The sequence below is a fragment of the Urocitellus parryii genome, chromosome 2, assembly GCF_045843805.1.
Source record: "Urocitellus parryii isolate mUroPar1 chromosome 2, mUroPar1.hap1, whole genome shotgun sequence".
Classification (NCBI taxonomy): Eukaryota; Metazoa; Chordata; class Mammalia; order Rodentia; family Sciuridae; genus Urocitellus; species Urocitellus parryii.
The window spans coordinates 175480130-175507875 of NC_135532.1; the positions used below are offsets into that span (position 1 = coordinate 175480130).

At 32.5% G+C, this 27746-nt stretch overlaps 1 protein-coding gene across 3 annotated transcripts in view; it reads left to right on the forward strand.

Annotated features, from left to right (window-relative positions):
* The window catches only part of Acap2 (ArfGAP with coiled-coil, ankyrin repeat and PH domains 2), a 124976-nt gene that overhangs the window by 78829 nt on the left and 18401 nt on the right, over window positions 1-27746 (forward strand). For 2 of the 3 annotated variants that reach the window (XM_026380123.2, XM_026380122.2), the window contains exons 10-19: window positions 3429-3541; window positions 8148-8168; window positions 11204-11255; window positions 12710-12810; window positions 13427-13532; window positions 19657-19865; window positions 20237-20306; window positions 24263-24354; window positions 25829-26013; window positions 26901-26993. In XM_026380123.2, the coding sequence (XP_026235908.1) occupies window positions 3429-3541; window positions 8148-8168; window positions 11204-11255; window positions 12710-12810; window positions 13427-13532; window positions 19657-19865; window positions 20237-20306; window positions 24263-24354; window positions 25829-26013; window positions 26901-26993 (1042 nt within the window). The remainder of the gene's footprint in view (window positions 1-3428; window positions 3542-8147; window positions 8169-11203; window positions 11256-12709; window positions 12811-13426; window positions 13533-19656; window positions 19866-20236; window positions 20307-24262; window positions 24355-25828; window positions 26014-26900; window positions 26994-27746) is intronic. The other variant, XM_026380124.2, reaches the window with a different exon arrangement.

Consider the following 27746-nt stretch of genomic DNA (forward strand, 5'->3'; position numbering starts at 1 on the left):
ATGTATATGTTTTAAATTTTCATATAGCTTTTCAGTCTTACATTAGGTGCTCTTTGTGTCTTATTCAATAAATCCTTCCCATCCTAAGATCATAAAGTTCTCTCCTGCATAGATTTGTTTTTCATGCTTAGATTTCTAATCCATGTGTAATTGGGTTTTTGTATATGATGGTAGGTACTTTTACTCTTCCATTGGTAGCTAGTTGATGCAGATTAGTTATTAAAAAGTTTCCTTCCACACTGTTTTGTCGTATAGCCTGTGTTATACCTCATGTTCCATATATCTGAAGCTGTTTTTCAGGTTCTCTATTCTGTTAGTCTTTTTGTCTCAATTATGCCAATACTATACTGTCTTAGACATTAGCTTTATAGTAAGTCTTGATATGTAACTTTCTGACTTCTTTTTAAAAAATGAATCACACTAGTTTTGCATTTCTATGTAAATTTCAGGAGCCACTCTTCAGGTTCCATAAAAACAGCCTTTGCCATTTTGATTGAGATTACATTATAACTACAAATCAATTTGAGAAAAAAATAATATCTTTGTTTTATAATATTGTTTAATTCATGACTGTGTTGTGTTCTCTATTTTCTTTTTCTTTTCTTTCTTTCTTTCATAAGGTTTTATGATTTTCTTGTATATTTTGTTAGATTTATTCCTAAACTTAGATTGCATATTTTCTTGTGAATTTTTTTTTTGGGGGGGGGTAATAGGGAATGAACCCAGGGGTGATCTACCACTGAGCCAAATCAGAGTCCTTTTTATTTTTTTATTTCAAAACAGGGTCTCACTAAGTTGCTCATGCTGGCCTTAGACTTGCAATCCTCTTCCCGCAGGCTCCTGAGTAGCTGAGATGACAAGCATGTGCCATCATACCTGACTTTGGGTTGTTTCTTTATGATGTATTTCCTATTCGTTCACAAATTTACTATTTGTATTCATGTGTTATGAGGAAATGAAAGATCAGAACAAGATTATCACATTTGTCCTCACAACATTATGGCTAGGTAAATAATAAATTCAATATTACAATCCTGGACACTTTTCCACATTATTTTATGTTCTTTTCCTCAGAGAAGTCATTAAGAAATGTCAGGTTGTGTTGCTTTGATCACTAACAGTGCTGAAACTCTTTTTTTTTTTTTTTTGTTATTGTCTAAAAATTTATTTTCTCACTGTTTCCTCCTGTTATTATATTAGGTTAAACTTTATTTTTCTGTAGTGATTTTGCAAACTAGTAATCTTGCTTATTCCCTTTTAATTGTGATTTATCCCTGAATTGTTTTGAATGTTATGTGTACAAAATCTTATCCACAAGTTATGATACTTTGTTTCAAGTCTTTGTGTGTGTGTGTGTGTTGTTGTTGTTGTTATTGTTGTTGTCATCTTATTGGCTAGAATCTTTATCATAATCTCAAAGGTAAATGGTATTAATGGTCTGTCTTGTCTTGCTTGCAATTTCAATAGAAAAGCATCTTTTAGCTTCCCTTCTATTCCTGGAACTCCACATGAAAGAGCCAGTCCTCCTGATAGCAAATGCCCTCAAGGTGAAAGTGGAATTCCTTGCTGTTTGCCTGTTTGGCTTTCAGTTTTCATTTACTTAATCTTTTGCCTTTGGATATTCCTTCCTACTTGTCAGATCTCTAATGGATTCAGAGATATTCTAACAGTGTATGTTTCACCCAACATTATTAATTGCTTACATTATGAATTCTCTTACATATTAAATACTGTAATCTATCACATTTTAGGTACTTTAAATATTAATAGATATTAGTAGTAATTAAGACAATTTGTCTCAAGAAATATAATTGAGAAATAGAGAAGCACTTACTTGTAATGCATCGCACATCCAAGGAAGACTTATTTTATATTTTATTTTATTTATATTTTTGCAGCGCTGGAGATTGAACCCAGGGCTTTGTGCCTAGAAGGTTTTGTGCCTCCAGCCCCATTATTTTATGTTTTAATTAGCATCAAGGTTGTGAAAAAAAATTGCAGATGTTACACATAAAACCTTTAGAATGTTACAAAAGTCAATTATTTCTATTACTATCTTAAATCTGATCTGCATAATTAAATAGATTATGGCCTAATATTGGGGATGCGGCTCAGTGGTAGAGTGCTTGCTGAGCATGTGCAAAGCTCTGGGTTCAATCCCCATCATCGTGAAGTAAAAATAATAGTAAAAAGTAAATTATAGCATAAATTAAATTTTAAATGAAGAAATTGAAGTTTCTCTGATTTGTTTTTCAAGGAAAAAGGAGAAAATGTAATGACATAGATTCTGCTTCATTTTATTATTTTATAGTATGTCTTTTTATGGTTAAAGTTTGAAAGATATCAGATTTATTTAATTTTTAAAAATCTGAACTCGATCTATTTCCTTTTCACATCTTAGTAGATAGATTTAGAAGGCTCTTGGGTGATTCTCACTCTGCCTCCCCTCCAATGCAGGTCCTTCACATCTCAGCTCTCAGCAGGTGGTCATCCAGCCTCTGCCAAAATGTTTCTCAAGACAGGTAGCATTCTAATTTTAATCATTGGTGCAGGAGTGACTTTGAAAGTTCTGAGACTGATTTTTAGAGTTTTAAATTTGATGTGAGAGGAGCAATCTTGCAGTTTTATCGAAAATACTTTGGAATTTACTAGGAAATATTTTAAATAATTGGATTTCTGGTTTCCAAACTGTGTGAATCTTTGGAGGAGAACTGAAAGTTTGAATTGCATTCAAATATAGACTTGAGTAATTAGAATGATTGGACAAGACTATGAGTGATTCCATAGTCTTCATAAAAAAAAGTGAGTTTAATATCCCCACTTCAAACTGTGGTCTTAAGGTCTTTCTTCTTTGCAAAACCAAATATTATTTTAGGAAAAAAATTTCATAATTCTTTTATTTCTGAACTTCCTAAATAGTAGAGTTATTACTCCTATTAGATTAAAAAAACTGCCATGATAGCAATATATTTAGAAAATAGTGGTAGATTTAAATAATCACATTTAAATATATCCATAGTTCTTTTAAAAATTAACACATATCACTATAAAATACTGGGATAAAATGAAAGCAGTTTTAAACATAACATCCAGTGTAATATTTAGTTGTTGGCTTTGTCTGTTTGTATGCTTATTATTTTTACTTTCAATACAATTTATATTGTTTTCTCTTTTACAGTATATTCTATATAATCATCTGTTTTTACACCATCATTACACATCAGTCAACTGAATTGAAATATTTTAATATGCTGAAGCATTCCTCAATTATTAAGCATTTAGTTTCTCCTACTCATTTCTTATCAATATTGTCATAACAGTTTTTAATAGAAAGTAGTTTTTCCCCCCTTTTGAACTTTTTCCCTAGGATACATTTATTTTTCTGTGTAACATAAATCACATGAACTTCTATGTGTTATTTCGTCTAGGATTTCTCCAGTGATGATTCCAAGTTAGAATACAACGTAGATGCTGCAAATGGCATTGTTATGGAAGGATACCTGTTCAAACGAGCCAGCAATGCCTTCAAAACTTGGAACAGGTAATATACTTGAAATGCTTGTCTTCCTCCTTCCATATTTGCAGTTTTCTGACTTTCTCTGTGATCTGGCAACTCTTTCTTTATAATTCTAAGTCTGTAAATTCCATAGTAACTTTCATGAACCTAGTTCATTGAAAAAAGAAGGCTCGCAGAAGCAGGTGAAAAATGAAAAGGTTAATTATTCTAAAATTCAAGCAAGGCTTAAAGGAGGAAGCAAGGAGAGTATTTATAATGCTTAGTCTATAGTGACTAGATCATCACAATAAATTTTGAATGTGCGCTACCTCCAATATTTGTTAACAAAATAGATTGCAGTACAAATTATGTATTGAATATAATTGATGAATAGAATAAGTGAGAGCTTTTTTTCTTTTGGTTCCTCCTCTCTCTGATGTTTATATAAATTTTTACTTAGTAGTGGCCGAGGAATTTTATTTATTTGATTATTATTATTTTTTTTGTACTGGGCATTGTACCCATTGAACCCAGAATGAATATATAAGAAACTACTTTTTTATATATATATAAAACAAAGCAAAATAATTTTAGACCTTAAAGCAGCAAAAGATTGCTTGACTCAGAATCATTCTTCTGAATATAGTGATCTTTTACTCAAGGATATCCACCTTACTCTCAACAAAATGTAGTCAGAAAATTTTGCAATAATTTTGACTAGTGTTCAGATTCTGGGTAATTGATTTACTATTATGTTCTTGGTTGAAATGTACATATTTTATTACTCAAACAAGGTATGAATTCATGTATTGATAGAGAAGGTTGGTTTTGTTTTTTTTATAAAAATGGGCGTTAACAAAATAGACTTTCCTTGCTAAGTATAATTTAGTATACAGTTTTGCTAATTTGAATAGAAACATTTAATGTTTTATTGTCCTAGTGCACTTATTTTTATTTCTTAGGGTTGAGGTTATATAAAAAAATTCATCAGTTCTTTTCAGATGTCAGTGATTTATTGAGCATTTGATATTTCCCAATTTTTTAAGTGTTACTTGGTTTTATTTGGAATAATTTTCTTTATATTAAGATTAAATATAAAGTGGAAAGTAATTATTATATTCAATAGTAAACCTCTTTAAAATAATACATGAATATAGGAGGTCTAATTAAAATGATTTGGTTAGAAATGTTTCTAATTTTTATAAAGTAAAAGTGAAGAGTTAAATTATGTTTTCCAAGCTCTAAAAATTAATAATATTTTGAATCTTTAATGGAAAATTTCTTTAGCTAGACTAGGAAATTTAAAAAATATTGTGATTGATGAATCTTTAAGTAATAAAGATTATTCCACCAACATGATTTTAATATATAATGTTAGATTGATTTTAACTTTCAGACTTCAAAACAACCTCCTTAAAGTTTGACAAAATGAAATGACAGTAAATACATAGAAATATAGTATTATGTTAAGAAAAGAAATGAACTTCCATGGAATATTTCAATGAGAAATGGTCTCAGACTGCATGTACATTAAGTGTTAGGGGAAAATTGCATTGCCATTTAGGGCAGTAGAAGAAAATTAATTTTGGTTTAAGTGTGGACTTTTTCATTTTTTTTAATGAATTTTATTAATTGACATGGATATTAAAATACAAATAAAATTGAATAGGGAGTAACTGTTAAATCCTCAATTCTATACATGTTGCCTACAATTTGCAAAGTGGAAAAAGACATTGCCTTTGGAAATTAGGCTGCTTTTTAGAGGAGGTACCATTTATATGTAGTGAGTGATAGTTATTGATTAAAATTATAGATTATAATTTAACATCCAAATTTTCAATAAAGAAATGGACCTTTAAAGAAATGGTTGAGAAAGATTTATTTAGCTCACAGTTTTGGAGGCTCATGTTGTAAAGTTGGGTGGCCTCTGGTGAGGACCTCACGATGGATGGTATGATAGTGGCAGGAGTGTTCCCAGATCCTATGATGAGATGAAGCCAGAGAGTAGGAATGATCCAGTCTTCTCTTTTATAACAGCCCACTTTCCTGGGAATTGACTTAGTCCAAGAGACCAGCATCAATTCTTTTCCCAGTGACCTCATTACCTAACACTAGGTCCAAACATTTTTTCTTTTTTTGGTACTGGAGATTGAACCCAGGTTTGTTTTACAACACTGAGCTACATCTCTAGTCCTTTTTTATTTTTTAATTTGAGATAGGGTCTTGCCAAGCTGCAAATGCTGGCCTGGAAATTTGTGATCTTCCTTCCTCAGCCTTCTGAGTCTTTCTTCAATGAGATTTACCAAAAAGTCCAGTCTCAGGAAATACTTACAAATAATTTTTCCTTTTTTCATGTTTGGCTTAGAGTCTACCCTCCTTCTCTAATTAGTTCTCCATTCAGCTTGATTTATTATATTCTGTTGGCCTCTGAGTAAGACTATGTACTTGTGATATTTATGCCTTAATTTAAAAAATGTCTAAGAATCTAGCTATTCAGATATAAAGCTTTTTCTACTCACTACTTCAGTTTGTTTTTTTCTTTTAAGGATTGTTTAATTAGTTTCAGGGAATTTTTTTTTTTTTTTTAGTTTCTGTAAGGTACCAAACATATAATAATTTTATGGAATTATGGTATGTAGATATTCCTGAATAGTTTTAAAACCTCATCCATCCTTCATAAATTACATCTTTTTTGAAAGAAATAGTCTATTATATAAAATTTAACAAATTGATTTATTTTGTTTGATGTGACCCAAATAGCATAGGAATTAAAAATTTTAGATCATATATGGATTGCTGAAATGATTGGTTTTTAGATTTCTGATTTCTGATGTCTCCAAATTATACACCTCTGTAATACAGTTGGCCCTACATATTTGTGCATTCACATCCATGAATTCAACCAACTGTGGATCAAAACTATTTGGAGCTGAGTGTGGGGGTCCATGCCTGTCCCAGCATCTTGGGAGGCTGCCACAGGAGGATCACAAGTTCAAAGCCAGTCTCAGCAATTTAGCGAGGCCCTGTCTCTAAATAAACTATAAAAAAGGTCTAGGGATGTTGCTTGATAACTGAGCACTTTTGTGTTAAATCCCCAGTACCAAAATACACACACACACACACACACACACACACACACACACACAAGTATGTGAGTATTTGGGAAAAAAATTAAGTCTACACTGTACATATACAAACTTTTTTTTTCTTGTCATTATTTCTTAAACAATACAGTCTAGCAACTATTTATATCGCGTTTACATTATATTATATATTTTAAGCTATATAGAGGTGGCTGGGAGAGCCAGGCAAAGTGGCATGGATGTAATCCCAGCTACTCAAGAGGCTGAGGTGGAGGATTGCTTAGCCTAGGAGTTTGATGCCAGCCTGGTCAATATAGCGAGATTCTGTCTCTTAAAAAGAAAATTAGGGCTGGGGATGTGGCTCAAGCGGTAATGCGCTCGCCTGGCATGGGCGGGACGCTGGCTTCAATCCTCAGCACCACATAAAAATAAAGATGTTGTGTCCACCGAAAACTAAAAAATAAATAAATAAAAAGAAAATTAAATGTGTGTGTGTTTGTCTGTATATATGTACTTAGGAGATGTGTAGGTTATGTAAAGAACCCAAGCATCACAGAATTTGATATCTGAGAGGGAATCCTGGAATTAATCCCCCACAGATACCAAGGGACAACTGTATATATACTTTTCTGAACACTTATGAAGTCGGCTACAATTATTTTTCCTCATCAAGTTACTTTTTTCAATATGGCAGATTGACTTCAGGCTTAGCCTAGTGGACTACTAGAGCTTATGTTTTTCTTGTGCTCTTCATAATAAATAGGAAAGATGAGAACATGGAAAATAAGTAAATGTCAGCATAATTTATTTAGTAATAACTTGTGAAGATTAATAAAGAAGCTAAAGTCTTTTGAATTAGAAAATACACCTAAGAACATAAAAGTTTTTAAAAGCAAAGTGTTCTATGCACTGCTGGTATAGATATGTTTTGTTTTTATTGCCTTTTTGTTTTAAAATAAATATAAATATACATCAATTAAAGAGGAATCATACTTAATATGTGGCCTTAGAGAATCTCTGCTGTCATTTGATGAAAATGAGTCTGGGCAGGTGGGAGGCTTTTTTGAGTAATCTCTGTGATCTTTGAAATTCTTCATTAGTGACTCCACTTTTCTTATGAAAAGTTTCTGTTTGTCCTAGGTTTATTTAGAAGTATCTCCAATGATCATTTCCCTTAATTTTTAGGAGCATCTTAATAAGATGTGGCAATACTATCTGTATTTTATAGTCATGATCATAGAGTCAGAAAATAACAATAAAGAAGTACACTAAGTCCTACCAGAACTTTTTGTAAGGTAATACTTTGAAGCAAATTTTTGAATATTTCTAAATATTAGCCTTTCAGATTCCTAAGAGTTGGAGTTAATTCTACAAATGCTTGTGTTCATAATAAAATGCAGTAGATACTTTTGACTGTTTTGTTAGGTTATAAGCTTAAGCTTGTTCCTTTAATTCTTGCTTTATTTTCGTATCATGCTAGTCCTTTGCTTATTTTGCACATTTGCGTTTTCATTCTTTTACCACCTTTCCCTTATGTTTTAATCCTCCCCCATTTTTTCACATGACAGGAAAAAGCCCGATCATATCAGGTACCAAATGGCTTCCTCCCTTTACCCTCATCTTACTCCAGTTTCTTCTTTGGCACGAGAAAGCTCATCATTAACCTGCATTTCAGTAGGATTACTTGCAATGGATAAAAAGTCTCTCTATATTTTAAATTGGGAAGAAAATATAAGCATTTTATTTGAGAAATGGAATTATACCTTTTAATTGCCCAAATCCTCAATTTGTTTTAATCTATAAAAGAACATTTGATTTGTTTATAATTACCCAAAGTTGCAGATTGAGTAATATGAATACATTTAGGTCATACGTATATACACACAATCATGTATATGTAAATATGAAATAAACCAGCAAACTCTTTAAAAACCTGTGTAGTAATTAGAATTAATTCCTTTGGTAACAACCATATTATGTTGAAAGAATACATTGTCAGTCCCTAGGTTTTCTTTGTTTCCCACATTTTTCTCTCTGTGAAAAAACAAATTGAATTTAAAATAAAGGTGCATATGTATTTAAGCTTTGATTTTATTAATTGTTTACTTGTTTGCCACCTATATGAATATGCACATGAACCCATTATTTGTATAGTTTTTAGTAATAAAGCTTCTACAGATTCAGAAGTTTAACTTTTATCCATGTTTTTGATTTCAAGTGTGGTTCTGCATCAAACATGGTAAAAGATATATTTATATATGTGTATATAAATATATATGTATATATATTTATTGCCCATATTTTTTTATCTGGAAGCTTTCATTGATATGTAAAATTTAATATTTAAATTTTAATAAATTTTAATATTTTGATCTATTTATACTCAATTTGAGACAGATATAAATGGTATCTTATTGTTTTATTTTAATGAACAATTTTTTGTTTTACACACTGTCTTATATTTTGTTTGGCTTTGTGCTCAGTTTTTTAACTTTGTAGAATACTGTGTGATATTGTTAGCACAAAGCTTTCCAAAGTTTCTCTCTTCTGGATTTAATTATTTTTAGAAATACTTTCAAGTTTCTTAAATTATTAAGTATTTTTTATATTCCATAGATCATGAACTGTTTGTCTCATATTTCTTTTTCTGAGAAATATTAAAAGCAACTAGGATTATTCTGTCAGAATATAAAAAAAAATTTACTTATCTGATTAAAAGTTTGGTCAATTTTAGATGAGTATATAGTTAGCTCTTTTTATTTGTATTGGCATTGGAGGTGAGATAGTGTCACAGGTGTTCAGATCTTTTTAATTAATTTTTTTTTCAACCTAGGATATACGACATGCCTTTTTTTCCTTAGGAGATGTCAAATTCAGGTGAATTTATTTTGTCTTTACTGAGTGTATAAAACCTGATGATGTGAGACTGACATCTAGAAGCAGATGAATGGTAGGGAAACAGGAATTCAAAAGTATACAGGGTCCATAGAATTAATAATTGGGAATGGCCTCTGACAAAAAATACAAGTTTTTAATGTAGTATCTTGTTGTTATCCTAAGATGCAGTAGGTGAAAAGACATTTATTTTTTGAAGACCTCAGAAGCATGAAAAGTTTACATGGTTTATATGGGTGTTTTTCCATTGGTTAATGAAACAATGTAGTTTTTATCAAATTATATAAGAGAATCATTATGATATAAAATTTAAGCTATATTTTTTGAAAAATCTTATCCACCTCCTTCAAATGATTTTTTTCAGAGAGCTCTTCCATCAGTGTTAGAGATGGTTTCCATTGCATGTCATCCCGTGTGGCAGGGCTGCACCATTCTGTGTGTGTAGGTGTTTCTTTTAACATTTCTAACCAGCTATCTGTCCCCAAACCAAGGCACCCAGAAGTTCTTCCTTTTCTAGCCTGCCTCTTGATGATTTGGATCTAGAGGCAACCCACATTGTTTTGTCTAGATGCTTATTTAACAAATCTCTCTATTTTAATAATAAAAAGGTTATACCTTTTTAAGTGGTGAGAAAACTTAATGATCTATCTAGTAAAAGTCCTAAAAATGAAAAAGCATCTCCTAATAATTTTCTCAGATTTGGAGAAGTAACTAAATTTTTAAAAATAGAAATTCTAGATATCTAAATATAATTTTCTAGTGCTTTGTATTAGTACCAACGAAAAGGTAGAATCTCTATCTGCTAATAGATTAATAACTAATGTTATGATAAAAATCATCTCACATGAAACTAATTTTAAAATAATGACTCAAGTTTTATTAGTGTTTTACCTTTCATGCTTAATGAGAAGTTTTGCTTCCTTTTGTGAATGGCTTTTGGCTGTAATTTTTTTTTTTATAAGTCTTTAGGTCTTTTTGTTGTTTTAATAAATTAGAATTAGTAAGTATGGCATACATAGCTTAGCTTTTTCTTCTAAAGAAAATTGCAATTAAGTTGCTTTCCTGATAATTTACAATAATAAGCAGAACCATATAAATAGCTGGGTGAATTGTTTGTAGTAATAACTTTGATTGTTTTGCTTTGAAGTATTTTATATGAAAGTAAGACCATGTTAATTGGTGATTATCTCCTGTTTGATACTGGTTGAAAAGGATTAGTTTTCTGTTTTGCTTATCAAATTAACACTTGCTGAATTATCTCCTGAAAGGTTGACAATAAAGCAGCATTTATTGTAATGTTTTAATGTATATAAGTGGATATTTATATTTGTACTATAAGTTCATTTTAACTTTATAAAGAATATAATTATTTGGGGGGAAGATTCAGTTATTTTTGAAGAACCTCAAAAAACTGTTAATTTATACTTTAAAACATTTATTATTTGGTGATATTATAAACAATAACAGCATTTGTTAAAATATAAATTTATGACATAAAATAAATCAAAAGATAGCAATTTTACTTTCCTAATCTGTGGTTTTAAGATGCTTGTTTTGTATCTTCAGTAGTTATTACATTTTGCTATTGGTTTATATTAAGCAAAACAGTACATTTCTCAAAATGTAATTATTATAAACTGATTTCCAGTGCTTTCCCAATATTTCATTTCTACCAAAACCAGAAGTAAATCCTGTTTATGAAAACTTAATCTATTTTGTCTTTATTTAGACGCTGGTTTTCAATACAGAATAATCAACTGGTTTACCAGAAAAAGTTTAAGGTGGGTGGTAGTCCTCAATTTTTTAAAATTCTTTATCTGTTTGTTTTGATGAGCACTGAAATCCATAAATACCTATGTATAAAATTATTGTGTATTAGTTTTATGTTTGGGCATGTATAAGAAGACTTTGGTGTGGAAACTATAGCAGAATGACTTTGAATTTTGAATTCTTAATTCCTAGTTTTGAGATGGATTTTTCTGTGCCCTACCTAGGATTGTTACTTTCATTTCCTTATGTCTTTGTCTAGTTGTATGATGGAAATACCACCACCATTGCATGGCACTGTTTTGAGACTGAAGGGGAGAATGTGTCTCTTTTTTTTTTGGTACTGGGGATTGAATCTAGGGGTGCTTAATCACTGAGCTACATCCCACTTTTTTATTTTTTATTTTAAAATAGGGTCTCACTAAGTAGCTGAGGTCCTTGATAAATTGTTGAGACTGGATTTGAATTTGTGATCTTCCTACCTCAGCCTCTTGAGCCACTGGGATTACTGGTGTGCGCTGCTGTGCCTGGCGAGAATGTGTCTTTTAAGAAATATCATCTTAGGGCCAATGGTGATAATCTTGAAAGGTTAAAAATAACATTAATTAAAATGCAAGCTCCAAGTAATTTAAATAGAAACCCTTCAATCTATTAACAATGTATTTGTATGTTTGTTTTTCTGAACCTTGTTTTAAGGGTAAGGTATTTTTTTAGAAAGGCATTCTGAGATATACTTAAGATTTGAGAATATTAAAAATTATTGAAACTATTTGTTAATTAATGACTTGATTTTCATCTAGTTAGTTTTTATGAATGTTATTCTGTAAACTGTAAATTTCAAATATATACTGTAGTCTTGAGATGACACGTGAAATTTTACTTGCTATCTTCTATAGTAACAGGTTAGTATTTTATAAATTCTTTAGCTAGCTAGTTCATGGTTTCTTCTACTCTGATAAACTTAATTTTGTGTTATTTATTAAGCACTAGGAAGTGATAAAATATTTCTCATTTTCTTGGATAGTTTAAGAAGGATTTATAAATGTCTTACCTTTGAGCTGTCTAAAACATGAGTTGTTAAAGGCTTCTCTTTTTGGGGAAAGAAGCTTTAAAAAAAACTATAAAAGTAATATATGAGTGGAGACTAAGAGAATAATGGATATGAATAAAAATAGAAGAACATTTATTGAGTATCTACTAAGTGTCAAGCATTGGACCAACCTCTTTATGTATATTGCTTCACTTAATCTATGATAATTTGGGGTGGCAGATAAAATAATTAATAGGACAGAATTACTTCCATTATTTTTATCTGTGTCAATAACCTCATCTGTATCAACAGTGAAGATAAATATAAATCTTTACAATTAGATAATTTACTCTAATATTTTAAAGTGTGTTATTGTTGGTGGTAGTATTACTTAAAAACTAAGTGGATGAATGTGTAAGTTTTGTTTCCTTATTGTAGGATAACCCCACGGTAGTAGTTGAAGATCTCAGGCTTTGCACAGTAAAGCATTGTGAAGACATAGAAAGACGGTTCTGCTTTGAGGTAGTCTCTCCAACAAAGTAAGTTATTCGGTAGGATTTCAAAATTGCTTTTATTTTCTGTAGTAGGTCTTAAAAAACTTCCCAGAATAGAGAACTTTGTGTTTGATTCATGAGTGTGTTGAATAAAAAAAAATGTTTTAAAAATAAGTGTCAATAATTAATGATTACAGATATTACAAGCAGATACGTACGTAACTCTGCCCTTATTTCATATTCCTTGAAATCTGTAAAGATTATTTATGTGCCCATAATAAAAAATTTTCAGCTGTTTATGATGATAAGATACAATCACATATTAACCATCATTTCATACTGTCTCCAATTTAAAAAATTAGTGTTAAGGTTATGCTAAATTTAGAAGTTTATTTACTTTGATTTAATGTGCAGTGATGAATGATTTGTTTTCAAGAGATAATTCATTTCATTGGTACTTTGAATTCTTTTAAAGGTACTCAGTCCTAAAGATATATAAAATAAAACCTTTCAACAGAAATTATTTTTTGCTAGATAAATTATTAAATATCGAAGTGGACAAAAAGTAAAGCTATAGGTTTCCTTTGTTTTTCCTTTTCTTTTTTTTTTTTTTTTTTGGTTAATTTAGTGTCTAAGAAAACAATATTTTATTTCCTTTTAGGAGTTGTATGCTCCAGGCAGATTCTGAAAAGCTGCGCCAGGCATGGATTAAGGCTGTTCAGACCAGTATTGCAACTGCTTATAGAGAAAAGGGTGATGAATCAGAGGTTAGTAGAAGTGTTATTTTGTCTAAAAGCTTTACATTTTAGTTTCACTTTTATATAATTATAACATCCTTTTTTATAGAGGGTGATTTTATGTAATTTAAGTGAGTTTTTAAAATCTAGATTCAATGTCTTTTATTTCTCTCTATTTTTTTCATTATCAGTCTTTTATTTATTTATTTTTGTTTTAATTAGTTACACATGACAGTACAATGACCTTGACATATCATTCATTTCAATCAGATGGGATATAATATCTTATTTTTTTTGAGTATATAGGTTGCAGAATCACACTGGTCATGCATTCACATATATACACACAGTAATAATAATGTCTGTTTCATTCTACTATCCTTTCTATCTCCCCAACACCTTCCCTCCCCTCCCATCACTTCTCTCTACCTAATTAATCTAGGGTAACACTATTCTTTTTTTTTTTCTCACATCTTCATTCATGTATTTTGTATAACAATGAAGGTCTCCTTCCACCATCCATCTTTTATTTCTCTTGATTTTATGTATCATTTTATTTTGATATTTTAATATATCTTTGTTTTAATATTTGAATATATTTTCCAGATTGGAATAAGGCATTCTAATATCTTGGTTTTTCCCCAAAATATTTTACAATTTTAATTAATAATAAAATAGAATAATTATCACGAAAGGTTTTTAAGGTTAAAACTGAGTAAAAGCAAAAAAGGAAAATGAATCATTGTCTCTTTGTTGAAGGCTCTCTGGGAAAGATAAGCTGAATATACAGTCGTGGGCTATACTCTGGCTTCAGGTTCCCAAAGAATCTGCAAACTCTTGAAAAATGAAACTCACTGCCATTGGGTCATCTGGCAGGACACAGGCATAGAGGTGGTGATAGACAACTGTTAGAAATATGGTTAGGGAAAGGGAGGGAATACTCTACAAGTTATATTTCAGAGCTCATTATAATCAATTTGTGACTCCCAAGAGTAGATCAAAGCAGATATCTTCCTGAGCAGGAAATGGGGGAATTCACTTGATCAAAACATTAAGACAGAGAGAGTAGGAATTTCAATAGCCTAGTTCACCTGGCCATGGTAGGATACAACTGATGGGAATATAGCAGAGACTTGTTGGTGCAGTTCACCCTCAGTATGATATTTAGTCTGTCACCTGAATCATACTTCTTTAGTTTGGATGAATGCCCCTTAAGCCTTGCAGCATACCTGTTATTCTGGGATTTTCTTATACAACCATTTCTGTTGTCTTTTTTTTTTTTCATATTCCACTTCTTTCTCTTTTTTGACTTAAGAAAAACTTTATACTTTCTCAAATATTTCCTGAAAGTGAGGCATTTGTGACTCTATGCATGCATGATAATGTCTTTATTCTGTCTTCAGATTTGTTTGATAGTTTGGCTGGGTATGGAATTTTTAGGTTGAAAATAATAGCATTGTATTTTTGTTTGTTTTGTTAAAGAAAAAAAAAGAGAAAAATAAAAAAAGTTCCCAGTGTTGCCCTTAGAGTTTTTTGTTTTATTTATTTTTTTATGTTTTTATTTTTGTAGAGCTTTTCTTATTACTGATATTTTGTATTTTTCCTCTTCAATTTCTCTGTTTTCTCTCTCTGGAATTTATGGGCTGGTATTGTGATTTTGTTGTAATGTGTGTGTGTGTGTGCTTTCTTTGTTTCATTTTTCTGGGAAATCTCAATTAATCTTATTAACCTGTTGAATATTTCCATGCTCCTAGCATATATTTAATTTCCATGAGTTCTTTTTTGTTCACTGAATGTTTTTAAAAATAGACCTGTTCTTTAGATATGGTTGCAGTGTTAGAGCTGTAGTTGTTAGCCTTCGCTGTACACTGTGAATAACTTGGGGAGCTTTAAAAATTTTTCAGTGCTTTGGTATATCCCAGAACAATTGAATGGAATGGGACCCAGGCGTCAATATTTTGAAAAGCTTCCATGAGCAGCCAAGATAGAGAACCATTGTGTTGTATGTTTTCCTTGACTGTGGTAATTTGCTCATGATGATAAGTTAGGACTGCATATTTCTTAGAACTTCTGAACAGATAGATAGATAGCACTTTGTTGACTGAAAGCATGTCCTAAGTGTAAAATGTTTGTTAAGCAACAATCATAGTCAGGATCTTTGGAGTCTTTTTGCCTGGTATGGTTTTCCATAGAAAATTCCCAGATCTCCCATATAGAGGTAAGGGATTGGGTATCTGAACATTCAGTATATAAATATATACTAGTTCCCTACCTTTCACCTTTTAGGTGAACTCCGTTTGGAGATGTTTTACTCCTATGACTAAGCTTTTGGTCATTTGTGTTTATGTATAGAGGGTAGTCCATTAATGGCATAGGATTAGGGAGGGGACCCTGAGATCTGTTTCTTAAACAATCATCCCTTCAACTTTCATGGGTGGACATCACGTTCAGTGCTATATTCTTTGAGGTGGCTTGCCCAGTTATGCTATATTACGGTACTTAGCTTCTCTAATGTGGTATAAAAACATTAGCATAAAGACAAAAATTAGGAAAGGAACCAACATGATTTCTGCATTATAAGACTGACATCCTTTTCCTGTATGATTATTGCCTATAATATTTTTCAGATATAAAACAGATCTGATAAAACAGATCTATCTATCTATCTATCTATCTATCTATCTATCTATCTATCTATCTATCTTTGTGATACTGGCTATTGAACCAAGGGGCACTCAACCACTGAGCTACATCCCCAGCTCTTGTTTTATTTTTTATTTTGAGATAGGGTCTATCTAAGTTGCTGAGTCTGGTCTTTAACTTAGGATCCTCCTGCCTTAGCCTCCTAAGTTTTGAAATGTGCCTCTATGTCCAGCTATATTTTAAAACTTTGAAATAATCTCAAATTTACATACAAGTTCTAAGTACACTACAAATAACCTTTCCCTTCTCAATCCCTTGAGAATAGGTTGCCAACATGATGCCTCATCATTCTTCATAACTTTAATAAGTACTCTCACAACCCAAGATATCTCCTGCATAATCATGGTATAGCTATCCAAGTTAAGACATGAGCCTTGATACATTATTTCTATTTAATTCTCAAATGTCATTCAGATTTAAACAGTTATCCCAATAATGTTCTTTATAGTGAAAAGATTCACTGCAGAAACTCAGTAGTTTTAGTTGTCATGTCTCTTAAGTCTTCTTTAGTCAGGAAAAGTTCTTCAGTGTTAACTTGAACTTCCTCCTTCCCCTTCCTCCTCCTCCTTCTTTCTCTGTCTGTCTCTCACTCACTCTATTTTTCATTACTGGTGTTGAACCCATGGTGTAACACATGGTAGGTAAGTATTCTACCATTGAGCTTCATTCCCAGCCCAATTTGACCTTCTTCTTCTTCTTCTTCTTCTTCTTCTTCTTCTTTTAATATTTTTTAGTTGTCGATGGACTTTATTTTATTTATTTATATGTGGTGCTGAGAATTGAACCCAGTTCCTCACACATGCTAGGCAATACTCTTTACTGAACTACAACCCTAGACCCCAATTTGACCTTCTTGACCTTTTAGTTTTGAAAATTACAGACTAATTATTTTGTAGAATGTTTCATTTAGATTTATCTGATTTTTACTTGTGAGGTTATGCAACTTAAGCAGGTACTTTATATAAATGAGACTGTGTGCCAGGCATGGTGGCACAAGCCTATAATCCCAGGAACTGGGAAGGCTGAGGCAGGAGGAACCCAAATCCAAGGATAGCCTGAGCCACTTAGTGAGATTCTGTGATTTGCGGATGTAACTAAGCAGTAAAGTGCCCCTGGGTTTAATACCCCTACTACAAGAAAAGTTCTTCAATGTTAACTTGAACTTCCTCTTTCCCCTTCCTCCTCCTCCTCCTCCTCCTCCTCCTCCTCCTCCTCCTCCTCCTCCTCTTCCTCCTCCTCCTCCTCCTCCTCTTCCTCCTCCTCCTCCTCCTCCTTCTTCTCTCTCTCTCTCTCTCTCTCTCTCTCTCTCTCTCTCTCGTGTCTGTCTCTCACTCACTCTCTTTTTTAGTACTGGGTGAAAAACTACTGTGTTCTTACTGTGTCCTTTCAAATGGCACATGATTTAAAAAAAATTATAGAGGGATAGAATGCCTTTATTTTATTTGTTTATTTTTATGTGGTGCTGAGTATCAAACTCGCTGCCTCATGCATGCTAGGCAAGCACTGTGCCACTGAGCTACAGCCATAGCCCACATGATTTTGATTTGTCTCATTACTGGTAAGGTTAACTTTGATAAAGGTATTATCTTACTAGGCTTCTTTAGTCTAAGGTCATTCTTTTTAACTTTGGTAGATAATACATATTTTGTTGGGGAGGATCTTCAAGATTATAAATATTTCTTTATTCAGCTTTAATTTATGTCAAAATTTAATTATTTTAGTATGCATTCCTGTTTTATTCAATGTGATATTATTCATTACTATCATTACTTATTTTGCCCATATTGACCCAAATTTGAAGTCTTCTGTATTCTTTTTAAAATATTTATTTTTTGGTTATAGTTGGACACAATATCTTTATTTAATTTACTTATTTATATGTGGTGCTGAGGATCTAACCCAGGGCCTCGAACGTGCTAGGTGAGTGCTCTACCACTAAGCCACAACCCCAGCCCTGGAGTCTTCTATATTCTTTTGATTTGTCTCTGTTGCTCATTGAGTACTTCTTCCTAGCATGACAAAATGCTCCAAGCTCATCTTCTCATACTTTCTCTGCACCAGCCTGAAATTGATTGCAAAGATATAGTTCTTTTTGGTGGAGAATGATATTTAGAAGCCAAGAATTTGTGTGCATATACATACATTTACATCTAGGTTTCTTTATTTATATTGAAAACCATTAGGGTGTCTATTGGTACCTACAGTTCTCATTTACTATAACAGGATTTATTCTAGCTTTCTCCTTTTCCAAATAAATAGTGTTTTTCTTAGCAGTGAGAAATATGGCTCCCATTTATGTTTATTTCTATGTATCCATTTTGGTTAATCCCCTGGTGCATAAGCAGTATTCTCTCAGCTGCCACCTGCCCCTAGACGTATCCTCTCAGCCCTGCTCTGATGCTCTTTTACCCTTCTCAGGTACTGACACCTCAGTAAGGTGATACGCCTTAGATACCATCCTTGTCCTTGTCAGGTCCTATCTTCCTTGCAGGACTGCCTCCCTGTGCAGACATCCTGCTTACCCAGAGTTGTGCTGTTACGTAGATTGTCCTGTGCAGATTGACTCATGCCGCTCAGTCATCTCTGAAATACAATATCTCTACACTTACTTTGCTCAGCCCTACCAAATGGCTATGGAACCGAATTTGCATGTTTTGAAGGCTGTAGTTAGGGGTTTTGCCATTCCTGTACTAACATATTGTTTTGTTAATGTTGACTGTTTTTAAATCAGGAAACCTTTTGTATAGACCCTATCTTTAATTTCTTAGAACCTGTGAACCCCATCTTTGTGTATGGTCATTTTTTTTTACTTGTATAAAAAATTGCTTATTAAATACTATTATATTTTGGTGTCAGTTTTGCTGTGCACTTAACAAGGTAACTTTTTGCTTATCAACCTGGTTCACATAATATCTCTTGAAAATTTTAATCATTTTTAAAATTTGAGTCACTTTGTAATCATAATTATGTGATCATTCTGTTCTTCAGTACTTAACTATATAAGAACATACGTTGTCTAATTATTCACTGTAGTGATTAATTTGCTTATAGTTAATTGAATACCTTGGAAGAGTGTGGCGTAACATAATATTTTATCTTGAGTTTTAGTAGTCTTTGTTTAGTAGTCTTTGTCTTGTATCCTGCTTGTTAATCTAGTGCTCCCCTTTCTTTTTGTCTTTATGCCTTGTACATATGTTTATTGTGTCCGTCATTATATTTGATTTTAAATGTTTCTGTTCTTCCTCACTAGATTGAAAGTCCATTGATAAAGGAGCATGTATCTTTTCACCCCTCAGTCTCTGGGGCCTAGAAGAGTGCTTGGCTTATATCCAGCATAGACCTTTAAAACTTAGGGACTGGAAGTTTTTGTTTGGAGCATGTAGCATGCAACATAATGGTGCCGTCTTTTTTTCTTTTTAATTAAAAAACAAATAATTCTTAATTCTTGTAGAAGCTGGATAAGAAATCATCTCCATCAACAGGAAGCCTAGATTCTGGAAATGAGTCAAAAGAGAAATTATTGAAAGGAGAAAGTGCACTGCAGCGGGTCCAGTGTATCCCTGGAAATGCCAGCTGTTGCGACTGTGGTCTGGCAGATCCGCGGTGGGCCAGCATCAACTTGGGCATCACCTTGTGTATCGAGTGCTCTGGAATTCATCGGTGGGTTGTCTGTCTAGAGTGAGAGACTTTTTTTGGATAAACACACTGTAAAAAAAAAAAAAAGAAAAAAAAAGTTAATTGTGTTCCATTTGTGAGAAGATTTTTTCCATTTCTCTAATTCACTACTGGTTTGTATTTTTGTACCATTTATCTGTAAAGCAGATAAAATTCTGGTTTGTGTGAAGTGCTTTTGAGGACTTTAGTTCACCATTCATTACTAACCAGGAGATCAATCCCTGTTTGCGTGTGTTTTGAAGGCTGTAGTTAGGGGTTTTGCCATTCTAAAAGAGAAAAAGTGTTTTTATGAATATGTGAGTAGAGACTTGATAGTTTTATATTAATAATGCAGTCTTTTTTTTCCCCTAATATAGGAGTCTTGGGGTTCATTTTTCAAAAGTACGATCTTTAACTTTAGATACCTGGGAGCCTGAACTTTTAAAGGTAAAATGAATATTTGCGTGAAAATATTTATTTTCACATAAAAGTGATGATTTCAGAATCTTGGTTTACAAATCTATGAGTTACTGTTGTTATGGATGAACTAACTTGTACTACACTACATATGAGGTTATTTTGGAAAATCTGGTGTTTTTATATTAGATTTTTGAAATTGTTAAGTGTATGTAGAACTCTTAAATATTTAGTCAATTTACTCTTTTACAAAACCAGTGTTTCTATATTTTTATGGTTTTTCAAAAAATACTTTAATAAATTTCATAAATATGCAAGATTTGATAGTTTTATATTAATAATGCAGTCTTTTTTTCTGTGCCACAATTTTAATCTTTTATAATCAAATTCCTATTAAAATATAATAGATAAACTCCACAGTGAATTATTCTATTTGTTAGTGTAAGAGTCATCAAACCAAGACATTCTTTTTTTTTTTTTTGTCTAAGTTTCATATCTATGAAAATGTCACAGTAATTTAGTTTTAGATAAGATTACAAAATTCCTAGCAGTTAATAGTATATAATCTTTAATTTCCATGTCTAAATTACCTTATTGTTGAAAATAGATTAAAGATTGGAGTATACATTTTTTTCTGTCTCAGAATTTTGTTTTTAATGTGTTTATCCATTGAAAACCTGGTAAATCTGTCAGTTATGTAAAGTAAGAAATTTACTTTGTGAAATTATTATTTAAACATGTAAATAAAAATGATACATTGGTTTGTAAAGTAGAGCCCTATTTAGTTAGATTCTATGAATTGTTACGAATTCAAAGGACAAGAAAGTGAGAGGTGGGGGCAGAAATCTTATTTCTACATTTACTTTGTGTGTGATAAAAATTCAGTGGAATCAATTTAGAAAATTAAGAAAAATTGTGTGAAACACATCCATCTGATATGTTAAAATATGGCCGAAACTTTTTGAGCAAATTAGAGTAATTACATATAAATTAAAAAGAAAATAGTCTACTTCAATTTTGAGTTATTTAAAACTTTACTATCTGATTATTGGCTTCTTTTTTCAATGAATTCACCAGAAACTGTGCCATTTATAATGGAGGGATAGAAATCTATTAGAAGATGGGTTCCCTACTGTTGCAAAACTTAAAGTCATTTTTGGGGAAAGAATGCAAAATATAAATAAAGATGTTAGATGACAGATACAAGCACCTGCCATTTAGTCCAATTTTTTAAATGAAAGCATTATTAGTATTAGAGGGTTAAATATGAGACTGGCCTTTCTAGAAGAAAATGAAATTTTCTCCTAGACAAATGAGACAAGTTATAGAGATTCAGGTAAGTAAAATTTAAATTTAAAAGACTGTAAGTAGGACAGTAAATAGAATATTAAAAGGATTCCTGGGGAAGAAATAAAAGTCAGATGGTATTACTAAAGGGATCAGCATGCCACAATACTGAGATTACATTTGATTTGATATTTCTTTATTCTAGAATTATAGGGTAGACATAGAAATCTTTTCCTAGGCAAGTATACATAGGAGAAAGGAACAATTAATTGGTTGCAACTTAGATAAGGCTTGTAAGCCTTTAATTATTGTTTAACTAAAATAACATGTGCTAAGCGCAATGGCACATGCCTGTATTCCCAGCTACTCAGGAGGCTGGGACAAGAAGATTTTAAGTTGGAGACCAGCCTGAGCAACTTAGCAAGATCCTCAACAAATTAGTTAGACTGTGTCTCAAAGAATAAAAAGGGCTCAGGATATATGTAGCTTAGTGGTACAGTGCCCCTGCATTAGATCCCCAGTACCACAAACAAACAAAACAACTAACCCAAAAACACACATATTAAAGGTAAGCTTTGAAATAACAAGCAAAAGGAAGAAAAAGTACCCAAAATGGTAATCACTTTGCCAAATAGTCTTTGTCTTTCATTGCATCCTTTTGTAGTATCTTAAAATTGCTAAAGAAAATGATAGAATAATAGCATATAAATCTAAAATTTTGAAAAATAAGAATTCCTATAATTTATTTTTAAAAAATAGAATTTGGTGACATTAACTTTTATGAGGATATTTTATGAGGATATTTTATAAACTTTAATTATAGTGTATGTGTGAATTTCTTTAGTGGATAGTATGAAATGTGTTCCAAATTCTTACCCAACTTTTTTAACATCAGTTACTGAACAACATTTTCTTATCATTTTGCTATTTCTCCTTTGCCTTTCATTAAATTTTTGTAAATAGGGTTGATTTCTATTCTGCTAGTTCTCATCCAATGATATATCTATTATCTTACAGTCCTAGCATGGATTTTTTTTAAAGGCTAACATATAATAGTATCTTTATGTTTAAAATGAAAAATGTGCTCTAAGCCAATCATATAAATATCATTTATAATGCATTCTTTATTATTCTTCATTCCTATGACAAAATCATCCATTCCAGACTGGGGATGTAGCTTTGTGGTGGAGTGCTTGCCTAATATGCACAAAGCCCTGGGTTCAGTCCCCAGCACTGAAAACAGACAAACACAAAATCCTCCAAAACTAGAAGTAATAATTGCTCAAAGAAGGAAAAGCACATTTAAATTTTATAAAGGATAGCAGGGCTTATGGAGTCAGAGGAGAGAAATTGGTTTCCCTCTCTCCCTTTTTAGTGGTACTAGGGATTGAACCCAGGGCATTACCTATGCCATGCAAATGCTCTACCACTAAGCCACATTCCCAGCCTAGGGGAGAAAAATTGAGATAAAGGGAGAAGTAATAGAAGCAAGGAGAGGGTGTCATGACAGAAGAAGGACATCACAGAATAAAAAGATTCTGAAAGGGGCCCGGCATGGTGGTGCATGCCTGTAATCCCAGCGGCTCGAGAGGCTAAGGCAGGAGGATCTCAAGTTCAGAGCCAGCCTCAGCAATGGTGAGGCCCTAAGCAACTCAGGGAGACTCTGTCTCTAAATAAAATACAAAATAGGGCTGGGGATGTGGCTCAGTGGTCAAGTGACCCTGAGTTCAATTCCCAGTACCCCCCCAAAAGAAAAAAGATTCTGAAAGGGCTTATGAGTATGGAACAGGAAAGAAAGGATAAGTTTGTTTTTTTTTTTTTTTTCCTGTCTGCTTAGTGCCTCCTTGCTGAGGGTGCCTTTATCAGGCTTTGCTCCCATTCTTGGGTCTAGATCATATTTTTATCTTCTTCCTGTCTCATCCTAGGCCTTTCCCCTCATTCATCAACTCACATGTCCCAACATCTTGACTTTGTTCTCTGCAATCACTGATTGTGTCATCCTAATGTGTATGCAATATCTCTCTTACCCAGATGTGATTTTTCAGAAAAGCATTTGCATGATCTGTATCTTGGCATAGTAAGCATGTTTGGCCTGATGATCAAGCCTGGAATCGGGCACAACTAGATGCAGTATGATTCACCGAGAGGCTACAGATATGATTTGTTAGTGAGGTGAGGAAAGCTCAAACTGAATTAAAGAGGTGAATGTGCAGATACAGAGGAAAATCTGAGATTTTGGAACATACACCAAGGAACCAGTCATTATTTGGAAGTAGAACCAAGGAGAGGGAAAAGTCCAAAAGTAATTTCAATAAAGCTGTACCTTTGATGGATTTGTCTGTTTCTAGGAAGTGGAAGGAGAAAACTGAAAAGAATAGATACTAATCTTAAATTATTGTACTAAGACTGGCTAGTGCTAACTATAGCTAACTGTATAGGTAAGGCTTGTTGTCACACTTCTTGCCCTATTATGGACATATAGACACAGTAGTTGTGATATGTAGATAGACAGATAGGTATGTGTGTGTGCGCATGTGTGTGTGGTTAGAATTTAGTAAGAGTGGTAATGTCCTAGGGAAGGTATTCTGATGAACAATGGCAAAGTAATAATATTCTCACTCCTCAGTTTATTTTTAACTGTAAATTTTGTTGAATGAATTTTAATTTATAGTTTGCTCATTTGTTTTCCTGCTAAACAGCTTATGTGTGAATTGGGGAATGATGTTATAAATCGTGTTTATGAAGCCAATGTGGAAAAAATGGGAATAAAGAAACCACAACCAGGACAAAGGTATTGTTTCAGTTCTCTCAATGTTCTGCCCCCCAAATCAGTAATATAGCTATGATTTTATTTCACTATAGTCCACATTTAACATCAAGACAGAAAGTTAAAAGTAATTGTGACAGTTCAAATGTGACTATCTCTGTTTGGGGTATATTATATATTTTATTAAGCAGATAATCAACTGTAGTCCTTGGATGAGAAAGATTCTTAAAAATGAAATATCGAGGGCTGGGGTTGTGGTTCAGTGTTTGAGTGCTCCCCTAGCAGATGTGAGGCCCTGGCTTCGATCCTCAGCACCACATAAAAATAAATAAATAAAATAAAGGTATAAAAAATGAAATTTTGATGTAAAAATGTAAAAGCTTTTAGCTATTAAAGTGTCCAAAGTCTTGTAAGTGGCAGGCATTTGAAAAGAAATCTCCAATGATCAAGATTCTACTACCTACAATGAATACTTTTACATTGTTTGACTTGGTTCCACAAATGTTTGTTAACCACATACTTCATTCATGGTATTATGACATTGAGTAATCAAAAATGAAAAAAGGCAGCTCTGGTGTGTCTGAAATTACTCTTCCAGTCCTATGTAAGGATGCTATTGAAACAGTAGCCAGAAGTCAGTGCTTTAAGGCACATAATTTTTGTTGTTGATGCTGTTTTTAGTTATTAGGATTCTTTATTTTGGCATTAATTTTATTTTATTTGGCATTATATTTTATTTGCCATAATCCTATTTTGAGATTTTTAGCTCTCTAAGTCACTGTCAATTAAATCAGAATCTTAATATTTGCTAAAGCATGACTGAGTTAGTTTAAGCCTTGAAATATCCTATTTCAACCAAAGACGAAAGCATTTTAGAAGGACATGTGTAAGAAAAACTGTAGAATAGATTTGCTATTTTATGATTGTATCATAAATCAGAAGTTTAAATTGTGACATCTTTTTCCCCTATAAATTAGGATTGCTAACTTGTTTTAAAGTAGTTATTTTTTGAAAATTATGACCATCAGTAGTAGTGATAGTTGAGTATGTCAGTAAAAATGAAATAAATTTCTATAAATTTTTATAGTTTTCCTAATTTTTTTTATTCTGCAAATAGAATGAGAGTGCATATATAGAAATAAATGTGCACAATATTAAGAAAATAAAACAATGTAACATTAATACTTCTGATTTTTCAGTTAGGTTATTATTTTTCATTTGACTATGAAGTCAGTTCATTAAATATTTGAAAGGGGGCTGGGGATGTGGCTCAAGCGGTAGCGCGCTCGCCTGGCATGTGTGCGGCCCGGGTTCGATCCTCAGCACCACATACAAAGATGTTGGGTCCGCTGAAAACTAAAAAATAAACAAAAATTAAAAAAAAATATTTGGAAGGGAAAAATGCTATATAATGTCACAGGTTCAGTTTTTATTAATATTACATTCATTGAAAATACTTAGCTATGCTAAGGGATCATGACATTTTTATGTATACCAGACAGGAGAAAGAGGCATATATCAGAGCAAAGTATGTGGAAAGGAAATTTGTGGATAAATATTCTATATCATCATCACCTCCTGAGCAGGAAAAAAAGATTGTCTCCAAAGGTTGTGAAGAAAAGAGGCTGAGCATTTCTAAAATTGGGCCTGCTGACCAAGTCAGAGCATCTACCCAAAGTTCAGGTATTACAATTCCCTTGTTGTGAATATAAATTTTCTTGAGTGAAGTCAGTGATCTCTGAATTAATAGCCATTGTAGGTATCTTAAATGCTAAAAACCTATTTTTTCCCTACATATTCAAAGGAAAAACTGGATTTCTATGTCTTTCAAACAGTTAAATTTAAATAATGCCAAGATAATTCACATTTCTAGGTAATGTGTATATTCTAAGGAATAAAACTGCTTAAAATACAAGGGGAGAGGGGAATTATAAATCTATCATGCCAAAAGCCCTAAGTATCTGATTAACTACCTGATTTCCTTCCTATTTTTTCCTCCTAAATTTTTCCCAGTAACGTGTTCTCCTGCCCTTTTCCCTTCTTATGGCCTGCTTTGTGCTTTGCTAACTTGCATGTCCCCAGTGGTTGCTGTAAATAGCGACGAGGCCAGGCGGGAGTCTCTGTTCTGTCCTGATGAGCTAGATTCACTCTTCTCCTACTTTGATACTTCTTCAAAACTGCGTAGTAGTAAGTACTGCTCTTGGGAGCATTCCAAGTCTGTGCAGTGGTCATTGTGCGGTGTGGCCATTTCTCTAGATGTTACCCATTGTCTCAGAATTACACATTACTTTTAGTCATGCAATAAATTAAGCTCTTTACTACTCCTAACAATTTATGGGGAATGAGAAGTCAAAACTCTGAAAATAAGTTTATTTTCAGGCTTTGTGATTGACTTATATTACAATAAGCTAAGTGTTCAGATGGATTAAAATTGTACTAAATGTATTTTACTAGTGGTGGCTGAGTTCATGTTGACATGTAAGAGCTCATTTTAAAACCTTGTTGTTTGCGGGAGTTGGCTATCTAAATGATGTGAACTTTAATCACTAGCTGATTTTTCTTTAAAACAGTCAAAAGTAATGACAGTGGGATCCAGCAGAGCTCTGATGATGGGAGAGAATCTCTGCCCTCCATGGTGTCAGCCAGTAGTTTATATGAGCCTGGTGAGTTTTGATGGAATTTGGTGTTAATTGGTCTAGTTTGTATTTGGTAAGTGCCTCCTCTTGATTAAATAGTTTATAAAGAAGTGGTTAGTCATTTAGAAGGTAGTAAGTGAGGAATAAAACTGTTAAACAAGAAAGCAACTATTTCTCTTCATATTTGAAAATTCTCTCTGAGTGGTACAGTCTTCCAGGTCTCATGATGTATTCTCAGAATGCCTTCCCAATTGCTAAGGATAATTTTTAACCCACAAGCACTGTGTATCTTATCTTTATCTTTCCTTGTGGCTATCTTTTCTTAACAGATGAAGGAGATCAGCAATGACTTCTCCATTAAGTTTTTCCTCTGACCAGTGCTTTCTTCTGTCTTTATTCTCTCTTCTGTGAGTTCAGTGATTTTGATCTTGTGGAATTCTCAGGAGAGAAAGCATTCTTCATGAGATTTGAACTGATTACAGTGCAAATTGTGATGGTACTAGATTATCTAGAAATGAAATGAGATTTATCTAATGTTGAAATTCTTTAGGGATTCTTGCTGCTTCCTGAATCCATGCTTATTGAAAATGTAGCCAAGGTTAACAGAGTAATTAGACTATCTGTTGGGTTCCCGCAAGACCACAAAGGCCTAGCAAACCAGTTGATGTCTTTATGAGAGAAGGTTGAATGTTCAATGATTAGTCTACAGGAAATAAGAATTTATGTGAAAATCTGCCATAAGCTCATTGTGATAGATTAGTGGTTTCTTATGTCACAATC